Raw genomic sequence first — 20,614 nt, forward strand, 5'->3', positions numbered from 1 at the left:
GCGCTAGGAGACGTTGTCCAATTTTCACGATTTGGCATTTATGGATCTCAAATATTCTTAGGAAACTAACGCCATTTACGTTTCAACATTTCATCGTGAACGTAACTTCGATTACTGATACAAAATAAACCAAAATGTTACTCTAAGATACAAAGTTTGCTTGTACTTCTCATCAGTTACACTGAACTATGAAATGATTTGGCCATTACTGAATCCTACACACAATGTCTCTTACAATCTCGTATGCGATTTAATGACAACTAGCAGCTCTGTCACCTCATTTTTCTATAAAGTATTTTTCTAAAACGAAACTCCTGGCAGAATTTGGCAAACCTCTGCATTTATTCCCGGTGTCCGTGTCAACTGTGATAATGGATACAAGCAAACACTCTATTCCTACTTTTGTCTTACAAAGTGTACGTAACAGATGCGCCTCGTTATTTAGAAATTCAAATTTTCTTCTGAATTCATTCCTCGAAAAGGATGGTGTACCTCGTAATTTGCATTTGTCATTTGTTATCCAGAATGGTATTGGATGTGATAGTCTCTGGTGGTATGACAGTACGCTGAAGTAAGATGTAGTCAACAAAGTTGTGTATGCCCCCTCAAGCGACGGGATTATGCGAATGAAATTAGCTAGAATTGTGACTTTTTTTGTAGTGATTTTGAACGTAATAGTGCTATTTTGTATATGGAAGTTATTATCAACGCTTGACAGGGGACTTTATGATTTTAATCAAAAAACTGATCTTCCTCCGAAGTCTACCAATATATTTTCTGACGATAGTATTGTCACTTTAGTAATACGAAGATTCGAAAATTTTGACAACGATGTTGTTGGAACTGTTGAATCATTTCTACATCTTTTTCCAAATCTCAAGGTGGTTGTCATTAGCGACGTTCTTCCTTACCCGCCCTTCGATTTTCGGCACTTCAATCTCTCTTCGAAAATAAAGCTGCTGGATTTGGAGCTAAGATTAACTGACAAATTTGGTGGAAGAAACCCTTTGCTGCAAATCGACACAAAGTATGTTCTTTTCGCCCCGGATTCAACGCGGTTCAAAAGTAAGAGGACATTGTCCAGACTTATTCAAGAACTTAAAAGTGGTATCTACAAAGTATCTGCTGCGTCATTCTCGTCAAGGAAACCCGCAGAATGTTTGAAAGTAAAAGTAAATGTGCGGCAGTGGTATATTCACTATGCACCGTCAACAGACAACGTATGTGAAGCAATTACCGGTAAGCACGTATTGTTGCTCGACAGGCAGTTGCTCGAAAATCTGCCAGCACCGTTCTTGCTTCCATTTCCCGAGGCGCTGTACATCCAGTCTTCTGCCAGGAACGTAAAGGCAAGTCCTTATTCCTGTCAAATACCCACAAATGTGTCTTTAAACAAAAGATTGTGACAAATGCTCAAGCACAACTAGAAAAAAAGTTTAACATTTATTGTACTTGCTTCACAGTAGCCCAAGACCTGAGTTTTGCATGTGTAATTAAATGAGCGAATGAGTTGACGTTTGCAGTGTGGCGTGGAATAAATCTAGTTATGTTTTTCCATGGCAGTTTTCTTGTAATTATTTATTATATTTTGGTTTGCAAATATCATCTCAGTGGCCAATTACCTACTCTCTGCCTTTACAATAACCTGGCAATAGTAACGCACTTTTGTGGATGATGCAGTTATCACACACTTTTGTAGATAATGCAGTTATGTCCAGTGAAGTACTATCCGGAATAGCTGCACAAATATTCTGCCTGATCACGATAAGATTTAAATGTAGTGTAGAGATTGGCAACTTGCCTTAAATATTTAGAAACGTAAAAAATACCCTTCACAGAATGCTGAAAAATAGCATCCTATGACTAAAATATCAGTGATATGCAATTGAGATCATTTAACTTGTAAAAAAATTTGAATATAAGTTTGTAGGCATACGAAATATAATGGTTTCGTAGTACCAAGTGAAGGTAGAACAGGTGGCAGAATTTAGTGACATACTGGGAACATGCAGTCATTATAAAATGAAGCTTGCTCATAAATCACTTGTTCTTCCTACTGGTCATTTTGTGACCACAACCAGATTTTCTGCTTTATCATTCGTTTGCTTTAAAACTCAACCATATTGTCACCTTCCAATCTGACACACACTCTGGACTTCGCTACCAACAGGGTTTATTGATCATATAAGGGTTGGACGAGATCACAGGTTTATTTGACTCATGAGAACATCACAGAAATGCTGAAAAATCTGAACTGGCATACTCTAAGATAAATGCGTTATTGTATGAAAGCCTACATACAGAGTTTCAAGAGCCAGTATTAAGTGAAGAATATACACACATTTGTCATGGGGACCTCAAGAGAGACTAACTGCAGAGTGCATTCAGGCAATCATTTTATCAAATTCCTTATGCAATTAGAATGAGGACTATCCTCAGTCGTATACCTCACACTGGTAAACAAAATATGTAGATGTAGATTACCAGTACAGCCTGTAAATTGTGATTTTGGCTCCCTATTACTGAACTGTCAAGAATGAGAAGACTTTCAACCGTTATTTTGCCAGTTGTTACTAACTGCAAAGGTCAACAAAATTGTGTGCAGTAGCATTGTTGGAGCAAATGATGAATTTGTGTCCTTTGTTCAGCCACTATGTGGTAGAATGTATGCTTTAGTTCCTGGTCCATGGCAGGCAGAAGGTGACTTCTTCAGAGAAAAGATAGTTCACTCCCCACATTAAGGGTAGATCCTCAGCTTGAAGTGCAACCCAAAGGTGTTGTGGATCCACTGAATATGGAAGGTGCAGCCTGCTGTCTCCACAGGGCTACTCTCCACATGGCATTCTGTAAGGGGATGCATTTTGTTTTCAATCCTCCGTTATATTAGCATCTAAGTAGTAGTTTATAGCTATGCTCAGTTTCTGTGGTGACAAGCAGCTTCTTACAATACAGTCTTTAGCAATACTTCAGGACTCTGTTATAGGGAATAATTTCTCCATCCTAATGGCCCACTTAATTTTGTGAGAAATATTGAATTTGCCAATACCACTCCCCTGCTTTGACCTGTGACAGCATTTAAATGGCAGATGTTTACCATTCATCAAAATCCAACAATGGAAAATCCAGGATGGAATGTAACAATATTAGAGAAGGAAAGTTGCTACTCACCATATAGCAGAGATGCTGAGTTGTGATAGGCACAACGAAGATTCTCACAATTATAGCTTTCGGCCATTACGGTCTTTGTCAGCGATAGGTGCGCACACGCGCACACACACACACACACACACACACACACACACACACACACAGAATAATAATAATAATAATAATTTTATTGTTTTTAAGCCATTACAGAAATAGACAAAGTCATACACATAATACGATACAGTACATGCTATAAAAGAATAGAATTGTTATTAACGTTACAGTTTAATATCACAGGTCATGAAATACTTTATATTGTAGAATGGGTTTACAACTAACCAGTCATAAAGTGTTTGTTTGTATTGTTGCTCTGGTAAATTTTGTGTAGCTTCAGGAAGTTTGTTAAATAATTTGTGGCCCATAAGTTCATAACTGTTAACTGATTTTGACAGTCTGTGGTAGGGCGTATAGATTTATTTATTTATTTATTTATTCATCCGTAGACAACTTGTGTTGTATGGATGTCGTCAATTGTATACGTGGAATGAGTATATACATAATAGTACTTCTGGTAGTACATATTTATATGGTGCAACTTAATCGTTTGTACACAAAACAAATACACACCAATCTTAGTTACAAATAAATATAAATTTACAAATGTATTCTTGCATGGGTTACACAAAACAAATACACACCAATCTTAATTACAGATAAATATAAATTTACAAAGGTACTCTTGCATGAATTGAGGTGAACACATGTCATTTACAGTATTCTTTGACAGTATAGTAACATTTATCTACTAAATAACTTTTTGCAGCTTTCCTAAAGGCATATATTCCAGTTTCAGCTTTGATCTCCTCTGGAAGTCTGTTATACATTTTTATTCCATTAAATAATAAACTATTTTGGGTTTTTGTTTTGTTTTTTCGTATGAGATGCAAATGGTGGCAGGATCTAGTCCAGTGTTGGTGTATAGATCTGTTTTGTGTGTACTGGTCAATGTGTTTCTTTATATATATCACAGTCTGAAAGATGTATTCACATGGTACTGTCAAGATTCCCATGGTTTTGAATAAATCAGTACAGTGAGCTCTCTTGCTGCTTTTTGTTATTATTTGTACAGCCCTCTTTTGCAGCTTGAAAATTGCTTGTATGTTCTGCACATTTGTACCCCAGAAGGTTATGCCATAACTAATTATTGAATGCACGTATGCAAAGTATGTAGTCTTAGCACATGAAGTATTACATACTGACATAATTATCTGGAGTGCATAGCAAGCAGTAGCAATTTTCTTTTCTAGTGCTGCAATATGGTCAGTCCAGTTAAGCTGTGAGTCAACATGCATTCCTAGGAATTTTGTGTTTGTGACACAATCTATAAGTTCATCTTTAACTTTTAGGCCTATGCTATTATGTTTTTTATTTATGTGGAAATTAATACTGTTTGTTTTTTTAATATTGAGGGTTAATTTGTTGCTTACTACCCACTTGCATCCATGATCGAGAGTTTCTTCAGCTTTGTCTCTCAATTTGTCTGGCGACTCATCACTAATAAGAATGCTGCTATCATCTGCAAATAGTATTGCTTCCCCGTATTTGACACTCTGGGGAAAATCATTGATATATATTAGGAAGAGTATTGGCCCTAACACACTTCCCTGAGGGACTCCTATGTTAATATGTTCTGGTTTGGAAATGTGTTTCGTCAATCTGCTGAACTTCGTTTGTGAAATCTCTACACACTGTATCCTATTTTCCAAGTATGATTGAAACCAATTATTTACTGTTCCCCTTATTCCTAGTGCCTCCATTTTGTTTAGTAGTATTTTGTGGTCTACCGTGTCAAATGCTTTGCTAAGGTCAAGGAATATGCCTGTTACATGTTCACCTTCGTCAAGTGCTTCTAAGACAAAATTTGTGAAGTGAGCTACCGCTGAACCTGTGCTTCTTCCTGGCCTGAAACCAAACTGTTCTTTACACAGTAGGTTGTACTTGTTTAGGAAATCCATTAGTCTCTTTTTAATTATATTTTCTATTACCTTGGAAAAGGATGAGAGTAATGAGATGGGCCTATAGTTTTCTATATTTTCTGGATCGCCGTTCTTAAATAGAGGCACGACTTTTGCACATTTTAAGTATTCTTTTTGTCCTAGTGCTGTAACAATGTATATTTGCCCTGCGTTTTACTTTAGGTAAGTTCTTGTTTGTGTAGATTAGAACATAATAAATATATAGGTTTATTACTGTCATGATTTTTTATTGAGTAAACAAAGGTTTACAATGTGCCTTGTATGGTGAGCCTGTAATTATCCTAATAGCTTTCTTTTGCAGCAATAGTATATCGTGCACACAAGTTGAATTTCCCCATAAAATAATACCATAGGATATGATGCTTTGGAAAAATGAGTAGTAAGATACTCTAACATAATTTTTAGGTACACAGTGCATTAATCGCCTTAACAAATACATTACCCTAGACAATTTACCACTAATATACTTAATATGTGGATTCCAAGAAAGTTTATCATCCAAATATACCCCCAAAAATTTAACACAACTAGGCATCTGATGGAAACTTGTCTTTTAAACTAAATACCATCTGCTGGGTTTTGCTTTCATTAAGCAAGAACCCATTTGCTTTCAACCAGAGTGAAGCTTGCTCAATTGTCTCTGTAACACATGTTTTAAGGCTATTAAGATCATTACTGCTGTTCAGAAACGTTGTAACATCAGCATAGAGTACTGTTCTGGATTTAATAAATGATGGCAGGTCATTTATCATTATTAGGAAAAGGAAAGGACCCAGCACGGATCCCTGCGGAACACCTACCTTAACTTGTTCTATACTGGACATTTCTTTCCCAACACAGACGGCTTGCTTACGGTTTTGTAAATATGATCTTAATAGCTTAAGGCTGTTACCTTTAATGCATTAAAAGTCCATTTTTTTGAGTAGTAGTGTATGTTCTATACAGTCAAAGGCTTTGCTTAGGTTACAAAAAGTTACTTGAGCAAAGCATTTATCTTCAAATACTTGATGGATGTATTTAACAACATTGTCTATGGCATCAATGGTTGACAGGTTTTCCCCAAAGCCGCACTGTGATCCACTTATTAACCCTATGTTATCAAAGTAGACAGGTAATTGTTGGTAAATTATGCATTCTAGAACTTTTGAGAAAACTGGGACTATGGATATTGGCATGTAACTTGAGACGGAATTTTTATCTCCTTTTTTATGTACTGGAGCTACCCTAGACAGTTTTAGCTCATCAGGGAAAAAACCCTCCAGTATACGTTTGTTTATACAATATGTTAGGGGGTGAACTATACTGTCTATTGCTTTCTTCAGCATGTTACATGACAGGTCATATATGTCTACACTGTCTGATGATGATTTTAACTGCTTCACTATTCTTAACACAAAACCACGTAAGACCTCAGAAAAATTGAAAGTACTTGTGTTTGTTGGTGACCTAGCAACATTTTTTGACAGTAATTGTGATGAGCTGATTTCAGGTTTAATTATAGCACTTCCTACTTCCTCAACTGATTTAATAAAAAAGTCATTAAATTCCTGGGGAGATATACTAATTTTGTCACTTCTTTTATCTTTGGCAACACTATTTATTAGTGCCCATGCTGCTTTGCACTTATTGGTGGATTTCTCAATACTTCTGAGATTGTATGCTTGTTTGGCTTCCACAATTGCTTTTTTGTACTCATTCCTAGATCTAACATTGCTAATTTAGCATGGTTGGTTATCAGATTTCTATAAATATTGTACAACAACATAACTTGATTTTTCATTGTAGACAGTTGTTTTGTATACCATGTATTTTGTCTATTTGGAACTTTTGGTTTTAGGACTCTGTCAGTTACTTTGCATTTCTTTATTGGAATGCAATCATTAAAGTGTCCAAAAAATGCTTTAAGAAACCTATCAAATAGTACCTTTGCTGGCAGATAATTGCTTAGAGTATAATATGTGTCATCATAACACAGGCCAAACCAATCTCTGTTAGAAAGGGATGTACGAAACCTGTCAATTTTCTCATCTGCGACTGGTCTAGTGACCACAACTTCTAGGACAGACTTATTTACATAACTCTTATCAAGAGGGAACCTACTTGTATAATTTAAAGATACTGAATCCTGATCAGAATATGGAAATACTGTCACACAACATGATTCTTCTGTTGTTTTAAAATTTACAAAAATATTCTCGAGACATGCATGTTCTCTTGTAGGCTTGTTATTGACTGAATGTAAGTTGCACTGTCTTAGTAAGTTTTGGAGTTCAGTGACAGTATGTTTTTGTGTTGAAACATCGAAATCGGCATTCACATCTCCACCTATCACAATATCATAATGTATCCATCTAGTATCTGTAAGTACATGTAACAGCAGGTCCAGTTTTTCTAAAAATACATTGGTTATACCCTTAGGTGACCTCTACAGTGAAATTACAACTAACTTAAAACTGACTATTACTATACCAGCAGCTTCAAAGTTTTGTTCATCACACAGAAACTCTAGATCTAATCTATTGACTGTGCCGCTAAGTGACTTGTTAACATAGATTGCCACACCACCTCTTAAATGTAATTTTCTGCAGTAGCTACTGGCTAGATTATAATTATCAAATTTAATAAATGTAAGTTCACACACACACACACACACACACACACCACACACACACACACACACACACACACACACATGTGACTTGCACATGTCTGCAGTCCCTGATAACTGAAACCACACTGCGAGCAGTGGCACCAGTGCATGATTGGAGTGATGACTGGGTGGGGGTAAGGAGGAGGCTGAGGCGGGGATGGGGAGGGATAGTATGGTGGGGGTGGTGGACAGTGAAGTGCTGCTGTTTAGACGAAGGGCATGAGAGAGGGTGGGGAGTGGGTGGGGGTAAGTAGTGGAAAGGAGAGAAATAAAAAGATATTAAAAGACTGGGTGTGGCAGTGAAATTCCGGCTGTGTAGTGCTGGAATGGGTAGAGGTAGGGGGCTGGATGGGTGAGGACAGTGACTAATGAAGGTTGAAGCCAGGAGGGTTACGGGAATGTAGGATGTATTGCAGGGAAAGTTCCCACCTGCACAATTCAGGAAAGCTGGTGTTGGTGGGAAGGATCCATATGGCACAGGCTGTGAAGCGGTCATTGAGATGTTGTTGTTGTTGTTGTTGTTGTGGTCTTCAGTCCTGAGATTGGTTTGATGCAGCTCTCCATGCTACGCTATCCTGTGCAAGCTTCTTCATCTCCCAGTACTTACTGCAACCTACATCCTTCTGAATATGCTTAGTGTAGTCATCTCTTGGTCTCCATCTACGATTTTCACCCTCCAAGCTGCCCTCCAATACTAAATTGGTGATCCCTTGATGCCTCAGAACATGTCCTACCAACCGATCCCTTCTTCTAGTCAAGTTGTGCCACAAACTCCTCTTCTCCCCAATTCTATTCAATACCTCCTCATTAGTTATGTGATCTACCCATCTAATATTCAGCATTCTTCTGTAGCACCACATTTCGAAAGATTCTATTCTCTTCTTGTCCAAACTAGTTATCGTCCATGTTTCACTTCCATACATGGCTATGCTGTATACAAATACTTTCAGAAACAACTTCCTGACACTTAAATCAATACTCGATGTTAACAAATTTCTCTTCTTCAGAAACGCTTTCCTTGCCATTGCCATTTTGCATTTTATATCCTCTCTACATCGACCATCATCAGTTATTTTGCTCCCCAAAGAGCAAAACTCCTTTAGTATTTTAAGTGTCTCATTTCCTAATCTAATTCTCTCAGTATCACCCGACTTAATTCGACTACATTCAATTATCCTTGTTTTGCATTTGTGATGTTCATGTTATATCCTCCCGTCACGACACTATCCATTCCGTTCAACTGCTCTTCCAAGTCCTTTGCTGTCTCTGACAGAATTTCAATGTCATCGGCGAACCTCAAAGTTTTTATTTCTTCTCCATGGATTTTAATACCTACTCCGAACTTTTCTTCTGTTTCCTTCACTGCTTGCTCAATATACAGATTGAATAACATCGGGGAGAGGCTACAACCCTGTCTCACTCCCTTCCCAACGACTGCTTCCCTTTCATGTCCCTCGACTCTTATAACTGCCATCTGGTTTCTGTACAAATTGTAAATAGCCTTTCGCTCCCTGTATTTTACCCCTGCCACCTTCAGAATTTGAAAGAGAGTATTCCAGTCAACATTGTCAAAAGCTTTCTCTAAGTCTACGAATGCTAGAAACATAGGTTTGCCTTTCCTTAATCTTTCTTCTAAGATAAGTCGTAAGGTCAATATTGCCTCACGAATTCCAACATTTCTACGGAATCCAAACTGATCTTCCCCGAGGTCCGCTTCTACTAGTTTTTCCATTCGTCTGTAAAGAATTCGTGTTAGTATTTTGCAGCCGTGACATATTAAACTGATAGTTCGGTAATTGTCACATCTGTCAACACCTGCTTTCTTTGGGATTGGAAGTATTATATTCTTCTTGAAGTCTGAGGGTATTTCGCCTGTCTCATACATCTTGCTCACCAGTCCTTTCTGGACTGGCTCTCCCAAGGCCGTCAGTAGTTCTAATGGAATGTTGTCTACTCCCGGGGCCTTGTTTCGACTCAGGTCTTTCAGTGCTCTGTCAAACTCTTCACGCAGTATCTTATCTCCCATTTCATCTTAATCTACATCCTCTTCCATTTTCATAATATTGTCCTCAAGTACATCGCCCTTGTATAGACCCTCTATATACTCCTTCCACCTTTTTGCTTTTCCTTCTTTGCTTAGAACTGGGTTTCCATCTGAGCTCTTGATATTTATACAAGTGGTTCTCTTCTCTCCAAAGGTCTCTTTAATTTTCCTCTAGGCAGTATCTATTTTACCCCATAGTGAGATAAGCCTCTACATCCTTACATTTGTCCTCTAGCCGTCCCAGCTTACCCATTTTGCACTTCCTGTCAATCGTTTGTATTCCTTTTTGCCTGCTTCATTTACTGCATTTTTATATTTTCTCCTTTTGTCAGTTAAATTCAATATTTCTTCTGTTACCCAAGGATTTCTACTAGCCCTCGTCTTTTTACCTACTTGATCGTCTGCTGCCTTCACTACTTCATCCCTCAGAGCTACCCATTCTTCTTCTACTGTATTTCTTTCCCCCATTCCTGTCAATTGTTCCCTTATGCTGTCCCTGAAACTCTGATCCAGGCCCCATCTCCTTAAATTCCCACCTTTTTGCAATTTCTTCAGTTTTAATCTACAGTTCATAACCAACGGATTGTGGTCAGTCCGCATCTGCACCTGGAAATGTCTTACAATTTAAAACCTGGTTCCTAAATCTCTGTCTTACCATTATATAATCTATATGATACCTTCTAGTATCTCCAGGATTCTTCCATGTATACAACCTTCTTTTATGATTCTTGAACCAAGTATTAGCTATGATTAAGCTATGCTGTGTGCAAAATTCTACCAGATGGCTTCCTCTTTCATTTCTTAGCCTCAATCCATATTCACCTGCTATGTTTCCTTCTCTCCCTTTTCCTACTGTCGAATTACAGTCACCCATGACTATTAAATTTTCGTCTCCCTTCACTACCTGAATAATTTCTTTTATCTCGTCATACATTTCATCAATTTCTTCATCATCTGCAGAGCTAGTTGGCATATAAACGTGTACTACTGTAGTAGGTGTGGGCTTAGTGTCTATTTTGGCCACAATAATGCGTTCACTATGCTGTTTGTAGTAGCTTACCTGCACTCCTATTTTTTTATTCATTATTAAACCTACTTTTGCGTTACCCCTATTTGATTTTGTATTTATAACCCTGTATTCACCTGACCAAAAGTCTTGTTCCTCCTGCCACCGAACTTCACTAATTCCCACTATATCTAACTTTAACCTATCCATTTCCCTTTTTAAATTTTCAAACTTACCTGCCCAATTAAGAGATCTGACATTCCATGCTCCGATCCGTAGAATGCCAGTTTTCTTTATCTTGATAACAACATCCTCCTGAGTAGTCCCCGCCCGGAGATCCGAATGGGGGACTATTTTACCTCCGGAATATTTTACCCAAGAGGATGCCATCATTTAACCATACAGTAAAGCTGCATGCCCTCGGGAAAAATTACGACTGTAGTTTCCCCTTGCTTTCAGCTGTTAGCAGTACGAGCACAGCAAGGCCGTTTTCGTTAGTGTTACAAGGCCAGATCAGTCAATCATCCAGACTGTTGCCCTGCAACTACTGAAAAGGCTGCTGCCCCTCTTCAGGAACCACACGTTTGTCTGGCCTCTCAACAGATACCCCTCCGTTGTGGTTGCACCTATGGTACAGCCATCTGTATCGCTGAGGCACGCAAGCCTCTACACCAATGGCAAGGTCCATGGTTCATGGGGGGAGGCATTGAGATGAGGGATATCATTTTTGGCAGTGTATTCAGCAACAGGGTGGTCCACTAGTTTCTTGGCCACAGTTTGTCGGTGGACATTCATGTGGACAAACAGCTTGTTGGTTGTCATGCCTACATAAAATGCAGCCCAGTGGTTACAGTTAAGCCTTTAAATCACATGGCTGGTTTCACAGGTAGCCCTGCCTTTGATGAGATAGGTGATGTCAGTGACCAGACTGGAGTAAGTGGTCTTAGGAGGATGTATAGGACAGGTCTTGCATCTAGGTCTATTACAGCGGTATGATCTGTGAGGTAAGGGATTGGGAGTATGGGTTGTGTAAGGATGGATGAGTATATTGTGAAGATTCACTGGATGGCAGAATACCACTGTAGGAGGGGTAGGAAGGATAGTGGGCAGGACTTTACTCATTTCGGGGCATGATGAGAGGTAATCGAAACCCTGGTGGAGAATGTAATTAAATTACAACCAACAAAGTGCCTGTCTGCATGTATGACCACCGACAAACTATGGGAGGTGGGAAGTTTCCTTGCAGTACATCCTACGTTCCCGTAACCCTCCTGGCCTCAGCTTTTATTAGTCAGTGTCGTCACGCATACGGCCCCCTCCCTGCACCCATTCCAGCATTGCACAGCCATCATGTATTTTAATTTCTTTTTATTTATCTCCTTTCCACTACTTACCCCCCCCCCCCATCCTCAGCTTCTCTCCTGCCCTCCGTCTAAACTACAGTACTTTACTGTCCGCCACCCCCCACCTTACTATCCCTCCCCTCCCTGCCCCAGCCTCTTCCTTACCCCCACCCAGTCACCACTCCTATGATGCACTGATGCTGCCGCTAGCATTGTGGTTCCACTTATCTGAGACTGCAGACATGTGTGCAAGTTGCGTATGTGCGTGCGCCTGTGTGTGTGTGTGTGTGTGTGTGTGTGTGTGTGTGTGTGTGTGTGTGTGTGTGGGTGTGTGTCCGCGTGTGTACGCGCGCGTCCGTATGTGTGTCTATTGCTGACAAAGGCCTTAATGGCCGTGAGCTATAATTGTGTGAATATTTTTGTTGTGACTATCGTGACTCAGCATCTCTGCTGTATGGTGCGTATTAACTGTCCTTCTCTAATATTGCTACATTTGTCAAAATCCAGTGTGTGTTTAATAAGGACTGTAACAAGACTTATTGGCTCAGTTGAACCTGTTTATGCCCGACTTATGAAGTAGTTTGGCATGTGACGTAACATGTCCACAGATCTAGAACAAAACCATGACATTATTTATTTTGACTAGGCCTATATTATTTTTTGGACTGTAGATTGTGATGACAGACTGATCATTACAATAGTTTGGTTGTGAGACAGAAAAGCCAATGAATATGAAATATTAATTGCAATGACATACTGATCTCTAGCATGCCCTAAGGTCTGATTTACATTAAAAGGTAACAGTTTGGTTTGGAGAATCAAAGACTGAAATTATAGCAGAGAGATTTTTGGGGAAGATTTAAATGTGTATCGAAAGGAAATGGGAAATGGAGATGGTGTATTTGTCCCAGTAGACAAGAAACTCAAATCTATTGTCAGACAAAATGGGGGACACCACAGATGTCAATAATTATTGGCCAGTATCCTTGCTTACAGCATTTTCAAAAATCTCCGAGAAAGTAATGTACTCGAGTGGTTAGCCATCTCAACAGTAATGGGATACTTAGTAAATCACAGTTCGGATTTCAAAAATGCTGTTCCACTGAGACAGCAATATACAATTTCACTGTCCACATAATAGAGTCTTTAAATAATAAAATGTCACCAATACGAATTTTCTGTGACTTGTCCAAAGCATTTGATTGTGTGAACCATGACATTATGTTACAGAATTTACAGTTCTATGGTAAAATGGAATAGCATATGAGTGGTTTAAGTCGTACCTACAGAACAGGAAGCAAAAAGTTTCCTTATATCGGTCAAGTGATTTAAATAAGTTTGCCATTTCATCTAACTGGGGTGAAATTACATTAGGTGTTCCACAGGGTTCAATCACGGGTCCCCTTCTGTTCTTGATGTATGTGAATGACTTCCCTTCCTATCTGAAACAGGGAGCTGAACTGACACTGTTTGCTGATGATACAAGCATCATTATTAATCCGGTAAAAGAAACTCCAATTGAAAATGATACAAATGAGGTCTTCAGAAAATTCATTAATTGGTTTTCTACAAATGGGCTTGCTTCTAAACTTTGAAAAAACACAGTACATTCAATTTTCTGCTGCAAAACGTACAGTTCCTTCAATAAATGTAACACATCAACAGAAGTCAGTAGACAAGGCAGAGCATACTAAATTTTTGGGTGTACATGTAGATGAGGATCTTAATTGGAAAATTCATATTTTGGATCTTCTAAAGCGACTATGTTCAGCAACTTTTGCAATCAGAATAATTGCCAATTTTGAGGATATAGAAATTAGTAAGCTAACATACTTTGCATACTTTCACTCTCTGATGCCATACGGAATAATATATTGGGGTAACTCAACATGTGGACTAAAAGTATTCACTGCTCAAAAGAAAGTGGTTAGGATAATGTGTGGGGTTCATAGTCGCACATCTTGTAAGCATCTTTTTAAAAGATTGGGAATTCTTACAGCAGCCTCACAGTACATTTACTCACTAATGAAATTTGTTCTCAACAACATGGATCAGTTTAAAAACAAGTGACATTCATGATTATAATACCAGAAAAAAGAAACACTTACACTATCCTTTACTCAACCTATCTTTGGCACAGAAAGGGGTAAAGTATGCTGCCATAAAAATTTTCGACAAATTACCAGATGAAATAAAATGTCTGACAGACAGCAGTAATAGCTTCAAAAATAAATTGAAGTCGTATCTCCTTGACAACTCCTTCTATACCATGGATTAATTCTTGAATAGGAATAAATAAATCTATAAATACAGTAAATGCATTTTGTGCCATTTAAGGTAATGGGGTAAATAATAGAAATATTAATCCTTAATTCTGTATTGATATATATATACATATTAAAAAATCTTGTTCCATATGTGCATTTTTTGTGCACTTGACATGTAGCACATCAGAACGGCTACTGTACCGTGCAATTGATCAATGGAACACGCAACCAAACTAACTAACTATCAAGGTAGAAATTGAAGCTGCATGTGAGATTCTTTGGGCAAGATTTAATATCAGCAGTGGGCATAAAATGATATTTGTATCCTTCAGTCGCTCACTAGACTCATCTCATGATGTGACTGAAAACTTCAGAGAAAACCTGTGCTCAGTTGTAGGTAAGTTCTCCAATCATACTGTAATTGTCAATGAAGACATTAATCATCCAACAGTTAATTGGAAAATTTAGTTTTGTTAGCAGTGTGCATTATAAAACGTCCCAGGAAACGCTACTAAATATCTTCTCTGAAAACTACCTAAAACAGACATTTAGGAGCCCCACTCATGATGAAAATGTATTGGATCTAATGGCAACAAATAGAACTGACCTGTTTGAGAAAGTCCACATCGAAACTGGTATCAGAGACAATGATACATGTGTGGCAACAATGATTACCAAAGTACGCAGGCCAACCAAAGCAAGTATAAAAATACATGTGTTTGGTAAACTAGATAAATATTCATTAGTATAATATCTCAATGAGGAACTTGAAGCTTTCAGCAGAGGGCAGCAGCAAGAATTCTGCCTCAAGTTTAAAAGAATAGTTGACCAGGCGCTGGATAGATATGTACCCAGTAGGGGTCAATGAAAGTGTCAGATTCCACCCATCTGCTTTGAACTGTGTCATACTAGTGCTGTGGTGTGTGATGTTACATGTTGTGTTGTTGCATTTGGTGGTGTCCTCGGTTGGTGAATGTGGACGTGCTGAGTTTAACATGTGGTGTTGGGTTCACATTTGAGTTTTGGTTGTCATCATGCTAATGCGGTTTTGAGTTTAGGTAGTTAGTGCAGTAACATTGTTTGTGGAAGTGTTTTCAGTGAGTTACTAAGGGATTTTTTTTTGTTTTTTGGTTTTGTTTGTGTGTGTAGCATTTTTGTTAGGTCTGATTAGTTTGTTGTTTGTTGTGCAGAAAGTCTAATTTTTTTAAATTGCTGTTTAATTAGGAATGAATGTGACAGTGAAGTTCATGAGTGGGTGTTTCAGGAGGTTTTTTTTTTTTTTTTGGTCCATGCGTACTGGCCAACCCAGGTGGTATTGCAGGAGGCTTTTGTTGATAAATAATTTCTGTTTTGGTTTTAGTCTACAGTAATTATGCAACAAGTTATCTGGAATGGAGAGTCATCGTCAGATGTAGAAGTAACTACAGGTGTACCCCAGGGAAGTGTTGGGACCCTTGCTGTTCACGCAGTATATTAATGACCTTGCGGAGAATATTAATAGTAAAATCAGGCTTTTTGGAGATGATGCATTATCTGTAATGAAGTACTATCTGAAAGAAGTTGCATTAATATTCAGTCAGATCTTGGTAAGATTTCAAGGCGGTGCAGAGACTGGCAACTTGCTTTAAATGGTCAGGAATGTAAAATTTTGCATGTCACAAAATGAAACTATAATATCAGTGAGTCACTGTTGGAATCGGCTAACTCATGCAAATATATCAAATACCTGGGTGTAACACTATGTAGGGATATGAAAAGGCATGATCACATAGGTTCAGACATGGGTAAAGCAAATGGCAGACATCAGTCGATTGGTGGAATACTGGGGAAGTGCAATCAATCTACGGAGGAGGTTGCTTACAAATAACTCCTGTGACCAGTACTAGAATATTATTCAAGTCTGTGGGACCCATACTAGATAGGACTAACAGGGGACATTGAATGTATACAGAGGAGGACAGCACAAATGGTCACAGGTTTGTTTAATCTGCAGAAGAGTGTCACAGGAACACTGAAGGGCCTGATCTGGAAGACTCGAAGACAGACATAAGCTATTCCGAGAAAGTCTATTAACAAAATTTTGAGAACCAGCTATAAATGATTACTCTAGGAATATGCTATAACCCTTTACGTATCACTCACATGGGGATTGTGAGGGTAAGATTGGAATAACTATATGCACACAGGCATTCAAACAATCTTTCTTCCCATGCTCTGTACATGAATGGAACAGGAAGAAACCCTAATAACTGGTACAATGAGACATAGCCTCTGTCATGCATCTCACAGTGGTTTGCAGAGTATAGATGCAGGTGCAGTACTGGTTGTTGGCTTTTGACTTGTGGCATAACTGTGTTGCATTATGTGATGACATGGTTGTGTAATGTTTTTGAAGTGGATAAAGTTTGAAGAGGGAAATTTGTGATGGTGCTGTCAGGTGTTGAATTTTGATGTTTTGAAATTACTTTTGAGTGAAGATGGGTGGTGATTCAGTGTGTGTGGATGTGCTTTGATGATTGATGTGTGTTTTGTCTTTGTGCCAGTATCAATTTAGTTTTCCGCTGGATTCAGTTGTATGTATTTTTATTTATTTATTTTTTCAAACAAATGTAGTATGCATGTTTAATTTATGTGCAGGATTGTGATTCAGTTATGAATGGAAATTGATGTTAATGGATTTTTTCCTCTGAATTTGTGGGTTGTTATCAGTTGCATTTAATAATATCAGACCAGATTAAGAGTGACGTGTATCGTGGATCTTGTTCTGCCTATTGTGGTCAAATTAGGTTTTTATAATTGTCAGATCGGGAAGCATTGGTGTTTTAATATTGTGGAGTTCATTGTAGTTATATAGGTGATGTGAAGTTCTCGATAGTATTTGTGGAGATTGTTCCGGCTATATAGGTACAGTGAAGTTCTCAACATTATTTTTTCTACAGTTCAAGTGAAGTTCTTGGTATCAAGTGAAATAGTCTGTACTCCTTTTTTACAGAGTTGTGTTGGTATCATAGGGTTCAGTTTATCTATTTATGTTAATTGAAGTTGGTGATACCAATTTTGGGAATATTGTGGAAGATTGACGTATCAAATGTATGCATAACTTGTAGTTTGAGTATGCATTTTATGTTAAGAATATAGTTTAATTTATTTGTTGCACCCAAAGACCCCTATTCTTTGTGGTTGCTCCAATAGTTCCATTGTTCTTTGAATTACTTTGTTTCTGTATTGTATAATGGGATTGTTTCCGTATATTCCTGTCTTAATGTCACACATCACGATCATCGCACAGTAGAACCTCGATTATCCGACCTTCTAATAGCAGACTCCTCAGATTATCTGACCTTGTGTTCAATCTTCCATCTGCACTCCACACTGAACAGCATGCCAGCATTATCAATCGACTCCTGTCACAGCAGATGTCTGCTTGAGTTGTGCTCCTCAGGCACGTTCAGTTGACAATTACTGTTCTGCTGGTTTGTTTACTATACTGTACTCTATAATCTGCTGCTTTATTTGTGCACTTTTTACGTTTATTACTGTATTATTTTTAATTTCAAAGTTGCAATGTAGTTTTGCATAGTTTTATAAGTTGTGATTAAGAAGTGTAAGGGATTCTGAAAGGCTAAAAATTGCTACAAAACACAAAAGGAAACGTGTTGTGCGCATATTCGAACAGGAACTAATTGTTCTGCAAATACTGGACAAAAGATGAGTCAGTTACTAAATTGCCCTCTGAAAATGGTGTTGGAGTGACGACCATGAAAGACAGGAAAAAGAAACAAAAAGATCTTGCAGCTTTTTTGTAGATGGTGAAGATGCTTTAAAAACTAGAAAAGCATTGAAAAAACCCAAACTTGTGCTCGTATAAGACACTGTGTGGGTTTGGTTGTCAGCAAAGACGTTAAGGGAACCCACTTTCAGGCCCTATCATACAAGAAAAAGCTATTCAGTTGCACCAAAAATTGGGGGGGGGGGGGGGAGGCATTTTATTGCTAGACAATGCCCCAACTCTCCGAGTCTGAATTTCAACACAGTAACATAAAAGTAGTGTGTCTGCCTCCCTCCCACTCCTCTTCAGTGATTTCAATAATCCAACCAATGGGCCAGGATGTTGTTGAGTGCCGGCTGGGGTGGCTGAGCGGTTCTAGGTGCTACAGTCTGGAACCGCACGACCGCTACGGTCGCAGGTTTGAATCCTACCTCGGGCATGGATGTGTGTGATGTCCTTAGGTTAGTTAGGTTTAAGTAGTTCTAAGTTATAGGGGACTGATGACCTCAGAAGTTAAGTCCCATAGTGCTCAGAGCCATTTGAACCATTTTGTTGTTGAGTGATTACAGTGATGTTACACGAAGGAATATGTCAGTGCTTTGTTAGAAAAAACAGAAGAGGATTGTGATACTTTTGAAGCAATAAAAACCTCAATATAAAAGATACAATTTACATTTGCTCAAACTAGGAAAGAACTTAAGAAAAACAATCTACAAAACTCATGGAAGAAAGTTTTTCCTAGACTAAACTAAGAGCTAAAACTTCAGAATCTAATGAATCAGATGTTTCAGCTTTAGTCAATGATTTGCAAACTTTTCAGAGTGATACTCAGCATACTGATGTAGAGGAATGGCTAGCAGAAGATGGTGATGCTGATGTTACCAGTGAAGAACTTGAAGGTGATCAAATCATTGATCTTGTTTTGCAACAGTATAGTGTTCAGCAAGAAGAATTGGATGATGAAGAAAATAAAGAAGACAAAAAGATCAATTACTCCGCAGCAAAGGATGCACTTTTCTACAGTGAACCTCTTCATCATTCTGAAAAAATCCTGCATCACTTACACAATGGAACTTTGCTTGTAGAGACACGCAGTGCCTTTTAAGCCCAAAAACTACTTAAAGTTGTGCTGCGTGATGGGTACCCTGTTTGTGTAGAGGCTCATTGAACACTGAATTCTTCACGTGGTGTTGTATACACTCTTTTGCTTGAGCACACTGGACTCGAATTCGGGAGGATGACGGTTCAAACCCCCATCTGGCCACCCTGACTTAGGTTTTCCGTGATTTCCCTAAATCGCTCCAGGCAAATGTTGGGATGGTTCCTCTGAAAGGGCACAGTCGACTTCCGTCCCTAATACAAGCTTGTGCTCCATCTCTAATGATCTCGATGTCGATGGGACGTTAAACACTAATCTCCTCTTCCTCCTCCTCCTCTTCTGCTTGATGGTGTAACTGAGAGGGATGTACAACATTCTCTATCTAATCAGGACAAACCACAGTCCATCAGGTTATGACGAGGGTTGATGCAGAATTAGTGCCTACCTGCACTCATTCCTTAACATTCGATCGAGTGAAGCTCCCGTCGAAGATAAAGAAGTAGTCATCAATGTCAGACCAAACCCAGTTTATTGCTACCAGTGTTAGTAGTATAACTATCCTCATATGTACCATAAAAATGCATCCAAATGTGTAACTTGTGGCAAGGGTGTTCACGAGGGAGAATGCCCACCTCCTTCTCTCCGTTGCATCAACTGCACTGGCAACTGGTGTCGCTTCATCCCGCAAATTCCTTGTGTGCGTTGATGAGTGAGCCATTCAGGAGATCTGGGGGAAGGAAAAGATACCCCAAGTGTTACTCGTAAAATGTTAGCTTACTGAAAGCCTTGCATACCACTACCCGGCAGTTACAGCACCATTGCTGCTACATCACAACCCATGAAAGATATGGCCACACAGTCCTGTTGTGACCTACTGTTTAGTGCTACTGTTGTGAAATCACCTAATACTAAGGTGGTGCTCTCACTTCCACCCACTTTGGTTGCTCAACACACCAAAAGACCATTGTCCACTTCAGTGAAGTCGCTTGTGAAGCAACCAGAATGGAAACTTAAAAAGGAATAGTCCCAAGATGACTTTTGGCGCACCTCAAGTCAGCAGACATCTGGGTGTTCATCTGACAGACTAAAAAGTAGGTACAGAGGTACTAAAAAGTAGAATAAAGATGACAGATGTTCTTCTCCTTCTCCAACTCGAATATCTTCTACAACAGTGACACCATGTACCATCTCTGAAGAAATACTGTAACAGGTTGCTCCAGTCTCAGAACCTGTAGTGGGTATGCAACTGAAAT

At 38.7% G+C, this 20,614-nt stretch overlaps 1 protein-coding gene across 1 annotated transcript in view; it reads left to right on the top strand.

Annotated features, from left to right (window-relative positions):
• The first annotated feature begins 577 nt into the window (after window positions 1-577).
• The window catches only part of LOC126262658 (ribitol 5-phosphate transferase FKRP), a 63,908-nt gene continuing 43,871 nt past the window's right edge, over window positions 578-20,614 (top strand). Inside the window, exon 1 of the mRNA XM_049959427.1 lies at window positions 578-1,349. Coding sequence (XP_049815384.1) covers window positions 621-1,349 — 729 coding nt within the window. The 5' untranslated portion in view covers window positions 578-620. The remainder of the gene's footprint in view (window positions 1,350-20,614) is intronic.

This window comes from Schistocerca nitens, chromosome 6, assembly GCF_023898315.1.
Source record: "Schistocerca nitens isolate TAMUIC-IGC-003100 chromosome 6, iqSchNite1.1, whole genome shotgun sequence".
In the NCBI taxonomy this organism is placed as follows: domain Eukaryota; kingdom Metazoa; phylum Arthropoda; class Insecta; order Orthoptera; family Acrididae; genus Schistocerca; species Schistocerca nitens.